The 19,243-nt window shown below is 42.7% G+C and overlaps 1 protein-coding gene across 2 annotated transcripts in view; it reads left to right on the forward strand.

The window, feature by feature from the left end:
• The first annotated feature begins 224 nt into the window (after window positions 1-224).
• Window positions 225-19,243, forward strand: part of LOC148103208 (uncharacterized) — a 42,387-nt gene continuing 23,368 nt past the window's right edge. For both annotated transcript variants that reach the window (XM_087838492.1, XM_087838493.1), the window contains exons 1-7: window positions 225-428; window positions 2,009-2,347; window positions 2,588-2,926; window positions 4,935-5,036; window positions 7,109-7,435; window positions 7,984-8,307; window positions 13,176-13,502. In XM_087838492.1, coding sequence (XP_087694618.1) covers window positions 392-428; window positions 2,009-2,347; window positions 2,588-2,926; window positions 4,935-5,036; window positions 7,109-7,435; window positions 7,984-8,307; window positions 13,176-13,502 — 1,795 coding nt within the window. In that variant the 5' untranslated portion in view covers window positions 225-391. The remainder of the gene's footprint in view (window positions 429-2,008; window positions 2,348-2,587; window positions 2,927-4,934; window positions 5,037-7,108; window positions 7,436-7,983; window positions 8,308-13,175; window positions 13,503-19,243) is intronic.

Below are 19,243 nucleotides of genomic sequence, written 5' to 3' on the forward strand. Positions count from 1 at the left end.
TTATGTCTGTATTATTCTCTACATACAGACTGTAACACCGACCTGAAACTGTAAACTCGTCACTCAAGAACCAAAATTACACATTAACAAGTTTATTTTGTTTCTTAGCAAAGTTCACATTTTATTGCTGCTTTGCTGAAGTTTGGTCAAGTCGGGCTGTAAATGATCTGCGACACACCTTAATGAGCCGTCTGCTCACTTTTCCTCACAGACTTTGATTTAACTCCGTGGATCAGCAGTGACATGGTCACAGTGGGTACTGTAGCCGTCAGCCTCATGTCCCGTCTGAAGCAGTGTGAGAGTGTCAGTAGATGATCAGCAGAGGAAAGTGAAGCTGCTGTGAGCTGATGTCCTGAAGGGCTTTTAAAGAGTCTCTGAGTTTGACAGGAACATGAAGATGTTTGTGGTGTTTGTGATCCTCCTGCACGGTAAGTACACCTTCCTCTCTCTGCTCTCATCATCAGCTTTTCTTTCATCTCTCTCTCTTTAATATGTTGAAGTGCAGCAGGAGGAGATTTCCATCAAACACTGGATTCTGATTCAGATCAAACTAACAATCCAAAGCAGCAACTTTCAAATCTCTGGATTCTTCTTGGTGGCTTTCAGATGAGCTCATGTTACAATCAGCTGCTGTGTGTGTTGTTGTGTAGCTGAAGCTCTGACTCACATTTCATACGTGACCAAAGGAAACTTGGTGCTGTGTGACACACTTTAGATTCTCTGCTGCTGCTTTGAACTCTTCAAACTAAAGAGCCAAACTGATGATTGACTGTGCAGCTCTGACATGGCACCAAATGTCCCTGTTATCAGCTGCTGGATGGACGTTATCAGAGCTTTTTAGTCCCACACGGATCAGCAGGAGCTCCTCCTCTGTCTGCAAACAGGCTCAGCAGCTCTGATCATTGGAGTCAGCACAGAGTGTGGAGACATCTAGTGGTCGTGGAGAGAAGTGCATGTAACGTGTGTTGTGTTAATCAGCATGAGTAGTTAGGGGGACGTGCCTCCCTGTGCCTGATGGGAGTCCTTGTAATTACCCAGCATGCTGTGCTGTGTTTCATTTCTAACACTGGTTTTACTGAAGAGCTTTCTGAGCTTCTTTCATTGATTGTGACCAACATACATGTTTGCTGTGGATCCACATCTGCTCTTACTGCTAATGTCATGAAGCTGTTTGAGTGGTGAGCAGTCAAAGAAGCAGGTCCTAACAGAAGCAGGTCCTAACAGAAGCAGGTCCTAACAGAAGCAGGTCCTAACAGAAGCAGGTCCTGACAGAAGCAGGTCCTAACAGAAGCAGGTCCTAACAGAAGCAGGTCCTGACAGAAGCAGGTCCTAACAGAAGCAGGTCCTAACAGGAGCAGGTCCTAACAGAAGCAGGTCCTGAACTGTCACAGACTCAGTTTGACATTCACTAAAGTCAAAAACATACTTTCCTCATATATTCAAAGTGTTGCTGCAGCATTATTACAACATCATTACTGTGTACATGGATGTTTATCATAAAGAGTGAGATTCCTTTGACCATTAATGAATATGTAACCATGGTAACAGTGATCATATCCATTAATGACTGTGTGGTTAAACTTCCTGTCAGATACACGCTGTTTTCTCTGCCTCTGGTCTGTTTAAAGGACCAGTTCATCCAGAGTAACCACAGCTGACTGTATCCTGAACACTGACAGGCTTCAGATCGCCCACAGAGGCGGTTTTATGTGTGCTTAACTTTACACTGACCAGAGAGAGCAGCAACAAGCTAATGTAAAAGAGCGTGACAGCGTAGCCTGGTTTTTATTCTGACCTCCTTAATGTTTTCAGTTCAGGTCCAATAACATCTAAGAACAGAGGATCTCATTTATATTTGAGGACTTCAGGTAACTGATGTTTTATATAAGCACAGATTCTCATCATTTAGATTGACTCTAAACTCTGACAGGTCTCTGAGTGAACTGATGCAAAGTTCAGGTTTAGACTCACACACAGCTGATTCATGTTTCTGTCTCTGTGTCCTCAGTTTCCCAGCATGCCTCGGCTCTGGAGGTGTATGAGGGGGTGGAGTCTGTCCTGCTGACCTGTCAGGACTCTTCTGTACCTGCACGTCCCACTCTGGTTTGGAGCCGCCACGACCTCGGTCCTCCAATCGTCCACGAGCGTAACCTGGTAGGAGATGAACTGAGAGCCCAAAACCAGCATTACAGGAGAAGAACGTCCATGAAGACAGACTCTCTGCAGACCGGAGACTTCAGCCTCACTCTGAGGAACCCCATCACCTCTGACAGCGGCAGCTACACCTGCACCATCACTGCATTTGGAAACACACGGACACTGAGTATAGTAGACCTGCAGGTCAAAGGTCAGCAACAAGCTAAAAAACTTGCTGTACTATCAGGTATGAGGCCAGAGGTCGTTGCTGTAGATACAGATCAGAGGTCAGAGGTTAACACTTTGCCAGGCTTCTCAGCAAACAGCAGGGAAACAGGAACTGTGGGAAGAGCAGTGAAGGGAGTGTATACATGCTAGCTGCTGCACATGAAGCAGAAAACCTTAATGTTACCTTTGTTGTATCTAAGTTTGTGTCTCTGTGTCCTCACAGTGTCCCACCAAGCCCTCACTCTGCAGGTGTACGAGGGGGCGGAGTCAGTCCTGCTGCCCTGTCACATCCCGTTTGTATCTGGACCCACCACAGTGGTGTGGAGCCGCTACGACCTCAATCCTCCAACCGTCCACCAGCGTCAGCAGGAAGAGGACGAGCTGACAGACCAAAACCAGCGTTACAGAGACCGAACATCCATGAAGACTGACGGTCTGCAGACTGGAGACTTCAGCCTCACTCTGAGGAAACCCCACATCTTTGACAGCGGCAACTACACCTGCACCATCAGAGTGACGGGAGAAGAACCCAGATTGACAGATGTTCAGCTGCAGGTCAAAGGTCAGCAGCAAACTCCAAACTTTAATATATTAGTCTTCACTAAGTCTGCCTGAAGTTAAAGCCCATGTTTTCAGACAGAAAACTTTGTAAAACAGAAAAAATCGTATTTATTTGTTGAACTCTAAAAATCAAACAGTAATTTAACACAGATTGAAGATAAGAGCCTTTATACACATGTAAAGATCTTACAGTATTAGCAGGAAAACCAACTGTCAGATGATCCCCTCTGAGCAGCATTGGGTGACAGTGGGAAGGAAGAATTTAATATGAAGCAACCTCCAACAGAACCAGGATCAGGGAGGGAGAGCAACCTTTTTAGAGTGGGTGGGAGGCTGAATTAGAAAAGGAAAATCTTGATGGCTGTTGATGGGCTCGTGGATGAATCCTGAACCGATAAAGGGCACCACTTAGAGTCAGACACCAACAAGATGGAGGTGTACTGGTTTATGCTGCTATTATCATAGATGAGCTAATTGGGTCATTTCATGTTGAAGATGGACTTAAAATAAATTTTCAAAACTGCTAAAGGATACTTTCTTCAAGCAATAGTACAGAAAAAAAGTCAGCCGCATTCAAGAAGGTCACGGTTTTCAGGATCCTTGAAAAGAAAGGTGGCTACATGGATACTAAATATTTTTGAGTGTTGTTTGTTTGTTTTATTTATTTATTTAGGCATCTTACAATTCTGCGATTGCAACCATTCCCCAACTCTCTGTGAATGGTACTCATGGCCATTGATAAGTGGTCTTTGATCAGTGGTTGTTGATCAATGGTCATGAGAATTTTCATTTGCATAATTATAAAGAAACTGACCTCCCAGCCCATTGTTCCTTCAGTGGGCTGGTTTCAGTCATTATGCAAATGTACTGTTTATAAGCTTGGGGAAACCTGCAGTCAGCTGAGACTGAAGAAGTCACTTGGATGAGTGACGAAACGTTTCTCCCAGAAAACGCTACGTCCAGATGAACAGAATCAACTTTTGGAGATTTTATTTGTTGAGTTTTTCCTTTAGTTGCCTAATGATTGTACACACATCCATGTGCATGTCCCTTGAGATTCAGACTTACATTTCCTTTGTTGATCATTCAGGTTTCAGGCTTATTAACAATTTGGATTTATTGGGTTTGTTGCATAGTAAAAAAATACAGCTTGTAATTGTGCATGAGTTGTGTATTCTTTGTCAAAAAGGAAAGTTTGAAGCCTAATCTTGAAAGGAGACATAGTGTCTGTCTCCTGAATCCAAACTGGAAGCTGGTTCCACAGAAGAGGGGCCTGAAAACTGAAGGCTCTGCCTCCCATTCTACTTTTAAATACTCTAGGAACAACAAGTAGGCCTGCAGAGCGAGAGCGAAGTGCTCTAATAGGGTGATATGGTACTACAAGGTCATTAAGATAAGATGGGGCCTGATTATTTAAGACCTTGTATGTGAGGAGCAGGATTTTGAATTCTGTCTTATGTCTTTTAAGCTTCAGTGACACTAGAGTGAAAATGGGACTCCTGTGATTAGGAGAAATAAAAAATCCTCTGTTATAATGAAGACTCAATGTCTCCTCTTTTTTCAGTCTGATACTATGTTGATTGTTCTTTCAGTTTGTTCCTGCTGATATTTTTAGATAGTAACCAATCAGCCTGTTCACCTAATTCTTTAAACAGTAAAAACTATTGGATGAGCTCAGCAGCAGACCTGATAGAACCTTCAATTCAATTTTATTTCTTTAGCACCACAACAACGGTCACCTCTAGGCGTATTATATTGCAATGTAGACCCTACAATAGTACTGAGAAAGACCCAACAATCACATCACCCCCTTTGAGCAAGCACTTTGCAACAGTGGGAAGAAAAATCTCAGAAGGAACCAGGCTCAGGGAGGGACGGCCATCTGCTGTGACCGGTTGGGGTGAGAGAAGGAGGACAGGACAAAAACATGATGTGGAAGACTGATGCTTTATTTTGGACCATTGTAGTCGTGCTCGTGTAGACCTCACCATGTCGTTGGTTTCTTACAGAGCCGTACGTTTTTCCTGCTGAGGCCTGGGTTCTCCTGGCTGTCCTGATTACTGCAGTCCTCGTGGGTGTTGGAATATATCTTTGGAAATTATTCAAAAAAGGTATGTTGTGTGTGAATGTGTACACAGGTCTAAACTTCAGTCATAAACAAAGTTTCCAGTGAGAAATCATTCAAGTCTGTGACAGTGTTTCACTGTATTGATCCTGTGAGGTTCTCCTAGTGACCACTATGATAATAATTAGGTTTATAAGGCTGATGTTTTTATATCTCATATTAGCTAAATATGCTCAAACTCAAAATGAATTTTCTAGCAAGTCAAAACTGCACTGTGATAACAGCTATATTCAGCTGCTCCCAAATCCCAAAGGGTCACAGCAGGTCGCTCCACGTGTTGGATACTGGATAAGGGGGATTTATGATAGGGTAATGGTAATTTTTGAAATGTTTGTATGTAAATATAACAATAGTTTTTGATTATTTGAATTATTACCTGGAAACACATGTTGAAGTTTCTGTGTAATAAGCAGAGGTTATTTTTTTCCAAGTGGGGAAATAAAATATTCACACTTAGCTTAATCGGTTGAAATTCAAACCTCACTTTAAGCATATTTCATGCAAGAAAATGTTAAGGTTCAATATTGAGGAGGGATACAGGAGGTAATCAACTTTCTAAATAACAACACTGGTCCGGTCGGGTGGAGTCAAACGATGATTTTTAATGACACGCGTGGGGGAACCACCGCTGTACGCAGACAGCGCTGATCCCCGACTTACAGAGCATAAGCAGATGCTTTATATACCATCAGGGCTTAAATTTAATACGCCCCTTCAACGTCAATCAGATACAGTTCATACATAGGTTTCAAAACCACAATGACCTTTAACACAGTTTAAAAGAACATTGTCTCCGTCTCCACGGCAGATGCTTCCTGTCAACATTTTGACTTTCACTTCTCGTCTGGAACACCAGACCCACACCCTGCAAGAAACTGTTCCTCTTTTACAGAGACAATTTTAGAGTTACAAGCAAACATGACTAACCTCTCACCTATAAATGAGTCTATCTACTGTGTGAGTGTTTGGGTGTCATCATGAACTGCACTCAGTTTCACCTCTCACTTCACCAGCTGAAACTTGTAACCTTTTCCACCAGACAGAAGGCCAGCACGTACACATTTAAGATTATAACAAGCATTCAAAAACATTTAAGATTATTGATTTAACTCAACAGTTTAACGTGGTTATAACTGCACCTGTAATAAAGGCTAATTGGGTACCAATATGTTTAAACATCTGAATGCAACATCAATACTGTAGATTGTATTATTAATGCAATGGTAATGATGATAATTATTAACAATAGTAGTAAAATATATCTCTAATCCTCACAAAAACTAATAAACATAAAATGAGTGGTCATTGCTGCCATTATGATATGAAGGGACAGATTCACTAACAGTTTAACTAACACAGTAAAAACATGTTTTGGCATCAAAAAGCTGCCGTTGGGTTTACCAAAGAGGCACAGAAGTCAGTTTGGGACTAAAACCTGTGGGGCTGATGATACATTCACAAACATGGGATTTTTTAACTTCTAATTTGCATTCAAAAATGCAGCCAGTTTGTTTTAATAACTAATAATAATAAGAGCAGCAAATCAGCAACTGAGAAAACAGCAGACCCAATAAAGGAGTGTTTTATCAAACAAGACGGATGTTTGACATTTGCATGTTTCTCTGTGGAAACAGTACAGATCAACGAGAGGAGGCTGAAGGAGGATCAATATGTTTGTGATATCAGGGAGAACTCTGCTTATAGAAGCTGCTGGGACTGTGTGAGGTCCTGAGGACTGACACTCAGGTGGAGTCAAGATGGAACATGATTTACCATCAGATTACAGCCTCTGAGCTTTGAAGTTACACAGTAACTGTATAACGTGTCCATCGCAGTTATTTTATGTCTGCAGAGAATTTATATGGTATGACAGTCAGAGAGAGAGTGGGCAACTATCCCACAGGAAAGAATGAAAGAGACAGAGAGAAGACGCATCCAGGGAGGAGAGAGATGGAAGCAATATGTTGCAGCTGATTCAGCTTTTACCTCTGGTTGATGTGATTCTACTTTGACATTGAATATTTGAACAGCTCATGTTGTGCTTTGTTGTCCTCTCAGTCCCCTGGGTGGGGGTGGATTCAGGGGTGGAGTCTGTCCAGCTGATCTGTAAAGCCAAAGTTCACCTGCCTGAAGATGCTGAAGTGGAGTGGACGGACAGTTTACACAGGAAGGTCCACGTGTATGAGAACGGCTCTGACCAGCCTGAAGAACAGGACGAGGATTACAGAGACCGAACGAAGATGAACGAAGACCTGCTGAAGACTGGAGACCTCAGTCTGACCCTGAAACACCCCACAGACAGTGACACGAACACCTACACCTGCACCGTCTACAGCAGGGAGGGAAGAGTACTGCTGAAGAGAAAGGTGGAGCTGAAAGTCAGAGGTCAGTGCTGTACAACTGAATAGAAGACACAACACATTTATGTGTTGTGTCTTAAACACATTTTAAACATAAACGATCAAACATATGAATCTTCTGTTAAAACCAGTGGAGCTTAAAATGGGAGAGAAAGGTGAGTAACCAGATAACACACAGGAGGATTGGAAAAAGAACTAGTTTATTCAGACTGGGTTTCGGGCCCTGCTGTGGTCATTTTGTATTCGTACAGTAACTACAATATACAGGTATTACACACAGCCACCCCCGCTCTCCTTTATATAAGTGAACAGTAAACTTTAAAGATGATGGAATCTGCAGAGGAGATTATGCTGCTTCTGTCATAATGTGATTTACTCAGCACAACTCTGTCACTTTTCTCATAAAAATTAATTATAACTGTTAATTAACATCACGATTGCTTCAAGATGCAAATGTGACAAGGGCACTCTCATAAATGAATCACAGTTAGAGTCTCAAAATACAGACTTTTACTATTCCAGGGAATAAGTTCATTCTGCTGCTCTGACAGAAACTCCTCCTCTTTCTCTCAGTCCCCCAGGTGGATGTGGAATCAGGGGTGGAGTCTGTCCAGCTGCCCTTCAACACAATTCACCTGCCTAAAGATGCTAAAGTGGAGTGGAGGAATAATTATGATACAAAGGTCCACGTGTATGAGAACGGCTCTGACCAGCCTGAAGAACAGCACCAGCGTTACAGAGGACGAACCAAAATGAAGAGAAACCTGCTGAAAACTGGAGACCTCAGTCTGACCCTGAAATACCCCACAGACTGGGACAACGACACCTACACCTGCACCGTCTACAACAGGTGGAAGATGATCCTAATGAAGGCTCAAGTTCAGCTGAAAGTCAGAGGTTAGTGCCAACAGGATCAAGAGGGGAAGATGTTGTTAGGTTGAAATAATAATGGATTGCATTTATATAGCGCTTTTCTAGGCACCCAAAGCACTTTACAATTCCACTATTCATTCACTCTCCCACACTGGTGGAGGCAGCTACAGTTGTAGCCACAGCTGCCCTGGGGCAGACTGACAGAAGCGAGGCTGCCATATCGTTAAATGTTGTCATTGTTTTACTTAAATTTTTAAACTGCGCCTTAAACTGCATGGTTAGATATTCTTCTGTTCCTCCCCTACACATCTATGATGCTGGAGGAGGCAATTAGTAATCCAATAGAGCAGCTGTGGCTGTGGTGGAAGTGGATATTTGCATCATGGATGTGGAGATGACACGTGTGCAGTAACTGTGTAACACTATCATGTTAACATGGTAAAAAACAGGGGTGCAACGATACACAAAATTCACGGTTCGGTTCGATACTTTGGTGTCACGGTTCAATATTTTTTCGATGCAAAAAATGTTCATGCCTTTTTAATTTGTAATTTATTAAAATGATAAATATATATTTTAACTCAAAAGTACAGTTTTTAAATTTAATGTTGCTGAAACAACAAAACAATAAAAAATAAATCTATCTGATGGAGAAATCCCTCATCTTTAGAAAAGAGAGTTTATTACAGAGAAATGTCTCTTTCCAAAATAAAAGCTCTACTATACGCTTCTTCTGGGCTATATTCTCAGCAGCATATTAAACATATCAGGTCCCCATAAGGAGAATCATGTGCTAACGGCTGTCTAAATGACTCGGGTAAAGTTTGTAGCATGCGTGCTTGTTGTTTTTGTCTGCTTCCACTTGTCTTTGCACGAGGATGATGTCGGAGTAAATGTGCAGTCATATTCGTTGTGTTCCCACTAGTGCTGTCAGCGTTAATCTGAAATGACGCTAACGCCACAACACGGCAAATCTCCGTTAACGAGCTACCGCGGATCGCCCCGTGCGTGGGGCTGGACAGCGTCAACACGTTAACGAGCTAACTGCTAACGCACTAGTTCCTTCCAATGTAATTGAGCATTGCGTGGCACATCCAACATACTGTTTTACTTTAGTCCATGACGCGCTTACCTTCAGGGTTCTACGTCACATGAAAACCAAAATAGTTCCAAAGGCCAGATCTGAATGAGGGTGGGGGAGGTTCAATTTGCCATGTTGCAACGAGCTTAGCTTCTGTCTTGCTAGCTTGCGCTGCGCTCAGTGGATCTGTGCTCGACAGTGCAGCCTAGGCGGAGTAGTCGAACGCAGATCCACTGAGCGCTCAACACAGACAGCATCGTCAGAAGGAAAGTTGATAAAATAAATTTAAAATGTTGTATTGTTCAATACATATGCGTACCGAACCGAAAGCGCTGTATCGAACGGTTCAATATCGATACGAGTATCGTTGCACCCCTAATAATTAGCTGTAGCTGTTTAACAGCAGGCACATCCCATGTGAGATTCTGGTTTCCTTATCTTGTGAAGGATGTCCACTCTCGGCCTTTTAGGGGCTTGCATATGGTGAACCATTAAAGTTAAGCCGTATACGGGTGAGGGGAGATGACCTTTGGATAACTAGGAAATGTGGTTAAACAGTTGTAAGCATATATTGTGTGGCAGGAAGTCATGTACACACACACACACACACACACAGTGTTTTAACCCTTTGTGACCATATGGGTGTTACAATGGGTGGCAACGAGTCAGGTTTCTGCACTCTTTTTGTCTTTTCTGTCACTCTTCCACCTTCTCAACACCCTCTTTACATGTCAGTACATTTACACCTCTATCTGTCATCACACTAACCTGCTGTAATCCTTTCAGCTGGAGCTTCTTTGTAGACACGTCCCTACATTGCAGCCTGATTACAATGCAGACAGTCGGCTACAGTGTGGCTGGATTTCCTTTCTTAGCGTCCTTTGCTATAAAATACCAGGATGTTAGGCTAAGGCTGAGTCGCTCCATAATATGAGCCGCGGCCCGGAAAGTACAAAGATGGAATATTGTTTGTTGTTCTGGAGATTTCCCATGAAATAACCCAGCACTTAAAATGACTGACGCTGTACTTAAATGTACTTACAGTGTAATTATTGTATTCTTTCTGTACAAAACCTACTTGTTACACAAACTTACAGGTAACTACAGGCTACTTGAGCCTTATTTGCAGGTCGTGTTATAAAGTGTTACTGAAACAGCTGCTGACCAAAGTGATGCACATTTAAATGAGTCAAAGTCCTGAAATAATTCAACAGATTAAAAACAAACATAAAATGAGAAACCATGAGTGAAACAAACAGTATGGTGGTGCTGATCATTGTTGCCTCACAGCAACAAGTTCCTGAGGTCATTTGACCGCTGAAAAGCTTAGAAATATGGTATCTAACCAGATTCTTACTCTGGATGGCATTACCTTGGCCTCCAGTAACACTGTGAGGAACCTTGGAGTCATTTTTGACCAGGATATGTCCTTCAACGCACATATTAAACAAATATGTAAGACTGCGTTCTTCCATTTGCGCAACATCTCTAAAATTAGAAATATCCTGTCTCAGAGTGACGCTGAAAAACTAGTTCATGCATTTATTACTTCCAGGCTGGACTACTGCAATTCATTATTATCAGGATGTCCAAAAAACTCACTGAAAAGCCTTCAGTTAATCCAAAATGCTGCAGCAAGAGTACTGACAGGGACTAGAAAGAGAGAGCATATTTCTCCTGTTTTGGCTTCCCTTCATTGGCTTCCTGTTAAATCCAGAATTGAATTCAAAATCCTGCTCCTCACATACAAGGTCTTAAATAATCAGGCCCCATCTTATCTTAATGACCTTGTAGTACCATATTACCCTATTAGAGCACTTCGCTCCCACTCTGCAGGCCTACTTGTTGTTCCTAGAGTATTTAAAAGTAGAATGGGAGGGAGAGCCTTCAGTTTTCAGGCCCCTCTTCTGTGGAACCAGCTTCCAGTTTGGATTCGGGAGACAGACACTATCTCTACTTTTAAGATTAGGCTTAAAACTTTCCTTTTTGCTAAAGCATATAGTTAGGGCTGGACCAGGTGACCCTGAATCCTCCCTTAGTTATGCTGCAATAGATGTAGGCTGCCGGGGGATTCCCATGATGCATTGAGTTTTTCCTTTCCAGTCACCTTTCTCACTCACTATGTGTTAATAGACCTCTCTGTATTGAATCATATCTGTTATCAATCTCTGTCTCTCTTCCACAGCATGTCTTTTATCCTGTCTTCCTTCTCTCACCCCAACCGGTCGCAGCAGATGGCCGCCCCTCCCTGAGCCTGGTTCTGCCGGAGGTTTCTTCCTGTTAAAAGGGAGTTTTTCCTTCCCACTGTCGCCAAAGTGCTTGCTCATAGGGGGTCATATGATTGTTGGGTTTTTCTCTGTATCTATGAAGCGCCTTGAGGCGACATTTGTTGTGATTTGGCGCTATATAAATAAAATTGAATTGAATTGAATTGAATTGAATTTCCACCACCTGAGTGGGGCCTTTCCCCCGACACTCCTCTCTGTGTGCTGGGATAAGGAGAAGAGGAAGAGGATGGAGGGTGTTGAAGGTCTCTAATGTTGCGTGGGTCTTTGTTCCACAGTTTAGGAGCAGCTGCAAAGCCCTGATCTCCTCTGTGTTTGAACCTGATCTGGAGACAGTGAGAACCAATAACTGAGGGCAAAATAAGGACACTGAAACTAAAAGCAGTCTACAGGGAGGACTTTATGTTAAAAACACCAAAGCATGAAGCACTGGTGCAGCTGACTCACACAGACTCTCCTCCACACTGTCCTCAGTTATAAAGTGCTTTACAAACACAAACATTATGACTAACAGCTGGATTTTCCTGTTTCAGTGCAGCGAACTAACAATGAGCCAACAAGGCCTCACGTAACATCAGTCAGTGAGAGTTTCACTGTTGCAGCAGCTCTGTTCACTCACACTTATTAATATTAATGCTCATTACAAATGTTACAGCAGCTGATGCACAAATCTTTGTCTGTGTTAATAAAGTTGGATCAGTTCAAACAGTTTGTTGCTCTGCACTTGAAAGCAGCAGTTTTTCTAATGCACCACCTTCATGTTTCCTTCATATTTGAATCCCCCTGTAGATACTGACAGGTAACCATGTCACACAGAGCTCAAGCCTTTGAATCCAGCTGTGATTGTTGATTTTCTATTGAATGGACTTTTTCAAATCCAGCTGTAGGCCTGTGTTTGTGAGCTCATTAACAGCTGTTTATTTAGAGATACGTGGTCCTCACAGGACAGCCACTACAAACATATGATTTTATAGAATATGATGCATTACTGCAGATTCAACACAATAGAAAGGATTTGAAATGAGCTCAGCCTTAAACATGTGCAGCAGTAATATTGATCCATAGAACACTGATGGGAACATTGTTCTGCACAATAAGTACTTTGACTTTTCATACTTTATGTACAATTTGCCAGTACTGCAGTTTTGTGTGTAGTGAGGTGTTTTCATGGTGTTTTCTTGGTGCTTTTACTAAAGGAACGCTTCTATCAAATTCTTCCAAATGTTGTCAAACTGAGCTGTGTGATGAAGTGAGTGTGACAGAAACACTCAGACTGTGTTTCTCTGCTTCATCAAGTCAAATCTGGTCCTCAGAGACTGAATAAAGTCCTGTCCCACTAACAGCAGCTCCAACAGTCTGTTCACTGCTTTCTTCCTGTCAGTCTTCATCTTTCTGCTGCGTCTCCTCTTCACACTGACCACTTTCTATCTAACAGTGAGCTCCCAGTGAAGCAGCAGCATTCAGCCTGTTAGAGTCAACACAAATGTCTCCATCCAAGCTCATGTTGTGCTTTGTTGTCCTCTCAGTCCCCCAGGTGGAGGTGGATTCAGGGGTGGAGTCTGTCCAGCTGCCCTTCAACACCACACTTCACCTGCCTGAAGACGCTAAAGTGGAGTGGAAGATCAGTTCATACACAAAGGTCCACGTGTATGAGAACGGCTCTGACCAGCCTGACAAACAGGACGAGGATTACAGAGACCGAACGAAGATGAATGAAGACCTGCTGAAAACTGGAGACCTCAGTCTGACCCTGAAATACCCCACAGATGGAGACAACTACACCTACACCTGCACCGCCTACAGCAGGGAGGGAAACAATCTGCTGAAGAAACAAGTGGAGCTGAAAGTCAGAGGTCAGTGCTGTAGATACAGGTCAAAGGTCAGAGGTCATGTAGGAGTTTATTCTTTAAAAGCTTTTAGTTTGAATCTATTTTCAGTTCATTCAAATAAAATAAATTCTTTGATGTTTTGATCTAAAAGCCAAAAATGTCAGGCGGAGCAACTGTGTGTTTAAATGAACAGACTAAGAAGACCATTAAAATGATCCTACCTTCAAAATAAAAGCCTCTGGCATGATTTGAGTTTGGATCAAATCAATAGTTTTGTTAGTTTAGTCCAAATCAGTGTAAATGTATAAATATCAATAGTTTTAAAGCTGCTGAGATCATTCAAACACTTTGATCCAGTCATTTGGATGTTGTCACATGTCAGGGTGGAGCAGCCATAAATATGAGGCTTTTATTGTGAAAATGCTGAGTGTGATGATCCAGAGGAGCCCATGGGGTGTTTGTGGCTGGATGCAAAGGTTTGTAGCTCTCCTTGTAAAGAGAAAGAGCTTGAAGCTACAGAGGAGCGTCTGCAGAAGAAGACAGGGGAAAGAGGAAGAAGCTGAGGCCGCTGGAGAAAAGACAGGAAAAGGAAATGAGCTTTATTTGTTGGAGGCCGTTTGTTCATCACACTGAAATATTCCCACTTTAGAGACAGGAAACAAAGTGAAGTGTGGATTGATGTTTGTCTCCATGATTTGGGCCCTGGAAGCATTTCTTCATCTCCCACTTTAAGACATATTAATGTCGGCCTCACACGTCCCACAGTGGACAGATTTCTATTTCTAGATGATCTTTGGAGGATTTTCATGTGTTTCTCTGCTGTCACAGCTCTTTGTGATATTTGAGCGCAGCTGTAATGTTTGTGTGGTTAAAGCCACCAGACTCCACTGACAAAAACTCTCATTTTAGCCGGAGAACACGGGGCTGCTGTGGGACTTTGTGTTTGCAAAGATTTCTATTGGAGGCATGTTTGCCTTTATTATATAGGTGCAGAGAGTAGACAGGAAAGTGGGGAGAGAGTGAGGGACACACAGGCACCTGTAGTAAGCCCCGCCTTCAGCCCACCTGCTCAGCCAGGTGAGCTATAGCGCTGCTTTAACATGTTGGTGTGATTGAGAGTGAATGAAAGTGAGTGATGGAGGCAGCAGGAAACTAACAGGCTGTTTGTTCTGAGAGGTCACATGACAGTTTTTCTCAGTCTGATGGATTTGATGAGACCATGAGAGCGGCTTCAGTTCCTCATCAGAAAGAGTCTGACAGAAGCTCCTCCCTCTATACCCCAGTAGACTTCTATTAGACTGCTCCAGATTCCTGAGAGTTCACACAGAAAACTTTACAAACAGCCAAAGAAAAACTATTGAAAAGCTTCAGGATCACAAAGAGCTCTTTCACAGCACATATGAGCCATTAAGAAGTGCACATTTGTGTTTTCCACAGTCCATCATCCAATAATATCAAAGGACAAACTGTGAGGGAAAAAGCCTTCAGCTCTTTTTGAATGAAGCAAAAAGACTTTTGTCCTGAGAGATGGTTCAAAACACAATTCAGACCTACCAAAGTATTATTTGTGCCAAACACATGAAGCCTTCAACTTTGTATTTGTCCAGTCAGTGTGGCAATAGAAGTCACTGTGAGGATTTTCAATGTGCTATCAAAGAGCATCCAAACAATCAGGTGAGAATGAAGAGAATTAGTGTGGATGGACAGAAAATCCATATCCAGTGTGATTTAGGAGCAGTTCATATATAATGAGTGAAATGTATGAAGAGCACAGACAGTAAGAACATGAGTGAGCAGACATTTTGGAGCTGCTGATCCACACAGGGCTGGATGGAAGGAGTGGGAGTCCATGATGGCTCAAAGTCTCTGATGCTAACTGTTCCTGAGCCTCTCCCCCTGCCTCCTCTTTGGATCTTCTCCTCCTCTTCTTCCACCACTGCTCTCTCCTCCCTCATCTCCTCCTCAGCTGAACTGAAGTCAGGGCTGTAACATGAGGAAACGTGCAGAAATGACTGAGTCAGCATGTTGTTGAAGTGAGTTGAGTGATGGTGAGCAGATCAGATGTGCGAGCCTCCCTGTAGAGAAAAGCAGATCTTCTCCAGAGTTTCCCACCTCATGTTTTCCTGTGTCACAGCTGATTGTCAAATCCTGGCTGTCACTAAATGAGTGGTCCAAAGGTGGAAGGAGGAGCACAGTTAGATGGTTCACCTCCTAACCTGTGAAATCAATCAGCTGAATGAAAAACACTGTGATCCTATGAGCTGCTATCAGGGCTGCTCCATTCTCAGGATTCTCATCTGGATGATTGAAGCAGATTATTGATGAAGTCAGCAAACAGCTTTCAAAATGGCTCTTTTTCCAGGGGAACTCCCTGAAATGTAAATCTCATGGAAATGAAGAAGAAGTCAAAGGCGTGGTTAGGCCCAGACTTGTGGCTGTTTGCAATGTAAAGCCCATGTTGCAGGCAGCTGCTGCTCCTTACTGGCCCACAGTCTCCACTGATGGATGTGTCAGCTCACTTGTACTGTAGCCACGGGGAGAGCGATGGAGAGGTGAAGCTGACAACCAGAGGTGTAGTGCTATTTGTTGAAGCAGCCCAGCGCACCGTGTGCCATGGAAGCACAAGTTTCCAGAGATGATTGGACTGTGAGCAGAAATGATCCATGTTGGACTGAATTTAAGAACAGATCATAAAGTCCTCTGTGTGCCCAGCCCGTCTGTCTGAGCATCTTCATCAGTGTGCAGCTGATCTACAGCTAATGTGCTGATTGATGAGCAGCCTGTTCATGGTGATGATGAGAAACAGATTGGATTCAAAGCACAAATGAGTGTGTGAAAAAGGAGCAGCAGCCATGATAGAGCGAGTCATCTGCTGACAGAAATAGTGGAGTGAAGGATTTGTGCAGCGTTTCTCTGTGAAAACAGCTGATTCAGATCAATGAGAGGAGGATGAAGGAGAAGCAGCATGTTTCTGATAGAAGGATCACTGCTGTGCTACAAACTGCTGGAAGTAGAAGAAGTCAGAGCAGTCGATAACATGAAGTTACAGAGTAACTGTCAAAGGAAAGAAGGGAGAGGACGAGAAACATTTGTTCAGTGTCAGAATCAGATGTCAGAAAAATACAGGAAGCTCATACAGCGCTTAGAGAAGATGATTCTACCCATTGCATCTGTAATAAAGTGTACAGACAAATGGACACATGAGAGGCTATGAAAGTAACTTTGAAGGCAGCAGAGACGTGTTTGCTCTCAGAGACGTGTCATGTTAATAAGAGACTGGGGGAGGACCAGGAGAGAGGACAGGCTGGTTATTGTACACTGGGACAGTTTAAGCTCAGCTTTTACAGCCCATGTAGCAGACTGTCATCAGAACCAGTGGATGAAACCAGTGCAGTGAAAATAATGTGGTGTGGGGATTTTAATGGTCACAGTGAGCAGAGCAGTCAGTGAAGAATGAATGAAGTTAAAGAAGCTGTACAAGAGTAGATATTAGAGCAGGGACAGAGTCAGCAGCTGATCTCAGGATGGTCTCAGATTGGCTGTCAGGTGTTTGTTGATGGCAGGAAGTCACAGACACTCTTGCAGGAAGTGACCTCACTCCTGTAAGGATGAGACAGAGCTGAGTGTACAGGAGCGATACAGGGGGTGATGAAGTGGTGTTTCAGTGCTGCTGACTGGAGGACATTCAGATTTGTTAGTAAACTGTACAAAGTGATGTGAGTGTTGATGATTTAAGTTGTTCTGTTTGTAACGCTGATTTAGAAGCAGCAAAGCAGGCGATGAGGAAGAAAGGAGGGAAGGTCACAAACAAAGTGTGATTAAAGATCTGTGGAGGTCTGTAGCTCAGCTGTAGGGGAGGGTGGAGCAGTGACAGTGGAGGCTGGTGAAGTCACAGCAGTGAAAGATCAATATAGTTCAGATAATATTAGTGAGGAAAACAGTTATTGAATATCAGGAGTTATTACAGCAGTGTTGGGGAGTAACTGAATACATGTACCAGCGTTACCTATTTAAAATACAAAATATGAGTATTCTGTTACAGTTACCGTTTAAATAGGTGGTAATGAGAATACAGTTACTTTGTTGAAATAATGGATTACACGCGGTCTTTACCTGTTTCATATGTTAGGCTATGCTCTCTCTAGTTTTGTTAATTCCACGCTGGTGGAAACCCAAACAAAACACGATTAAGAGGCTCTAATGTCTGTGTCTCAATCTCACTGCCCATGTCACCTCTGCTTGCAGCTGCATGATGACGTGAAGAAACATTTTTTAAAATTATTATTCAAAAAATTATTGAATATGAAGGCAACAGGCAGAGTGTTACAGGCATCGCCCTAAAGAATGTAGCCTGATGGGCAGTGTAGTCCGTGCTGCAGGGAGAACGGTCATACCCGTTATGTGTCTGTGAGCGAGGGAGGGAGAAAAAGGAAAAGTACGAGCTGTCATCGAGCAGAAACGGGAGCTGGAAGCATGTAAATATAATAATAACCACTGCAGCCAAGAAGAGAGCCTGACGAGCCCAGCTGTAAGTAAGCTATTAAAACTCGACTGTACACCGTGTTCGTGTTTTCCTCTGAAACAATAAGTTCTGTTGGAGCAGCCTTTCAACGCCTCTCTCTGTCTCTGCTAGCAAAGTTGACCCAGACAACAAAGTAAAGCTAGTTTTCGGCTACGAGCCGACACAGAACCCGACGTATTAGCCAGAGGTCCCTTTACTACGGTTCAAGCCTCGGACCTGTTTTATATACACGTGAAACAGTTTTCTATACGAGATCGCTGCAAAAAGTGAAGCCTTGCCTAATGTCCACCTACTGTTACTCATTTATATTAAGATTTAAACATCTAGTTGGTGTTGGTATGGCAAGTAACCTTCAGTAATAGTGATAAATCACACAGCAATAGTACATTCATGTAGTTGTAAAAAGCATGGTAATATATTAAATAATCCAAAGTATTCAGAATACGTTACTGTCATTGAGTAACGTATTGGAATACGTTACAAAATACATTTTGGGGCATGTATTCTGTTGTTATATCAGGTCAAATCATCTCTAAAGATATTTTATTAGAATATTACAGAGTTTGGGAGGGTGGGAAACTTCCACAGAGCTGGAAGGAAGCAGTGATTGTACCAACATGAAACCAGGAAATGGCAGACGGATGGTTTCAACATCCAAAATCTGCAACATAATGGAGACGATGATAAACCACAGATTAACAAACTATGTGGAAAATAAAAGATATCGGAGTGGGTTTAGGAGACGGAGAAGTACGATGGATCCAGCTTCATGTTTAAAACATGAAACAACAAAAAGATGAAATCAAACTCAGATCTCATGAACAACAGTTGGGAGGACAGAACAACTGCAGTTTGTGAGTGTGTGGTTTGAAAGGATGTCAGAAGAAAGAGAAAAGAGCTGAAGTTAAAATCTGTCAGTCAGACAGTGTTGGTACCAACAGTACAGCCGTGGATCCTCCTGATGCTGCAGGTTTGATGTTATTGGAAAAAAGAACAAGGAGAGCTTTGACTTTAAACTCACACACAGTACAAACACTGATCACACAGTTATGTTCAAATCTGTACAGATGCATCAAAGAACACAGCCAATCAAAACACAGCATTCATTGTTAAAGTAGGAAAAGGATCAATGATGGTATCAGTGTACACAGGAGAGATGGCTGGAGACATGACAACACTACGATGAGTCATGTGATCAGACTCGGGTTCATCTTTGGTCAGTTTACAGCACAGGTGTTCAGAC

This window comes from Neolamprologus brichardi, chromosome 3, assembly GCF_056152115.1.
Source record: "Neolamprologus brichardi isolate AB-2024 chromosome 3, ASM5615211v1, whole genome shotgun sequence".
In the NCBI taxonomy this organism is placed as follows: domain Eukaryota; kingdom Metazoa; phylum Chordata; class Actinopteri; order Cichliformes; family Cichlidae; genus Neolamprologus; species Neolamprologus brichardi.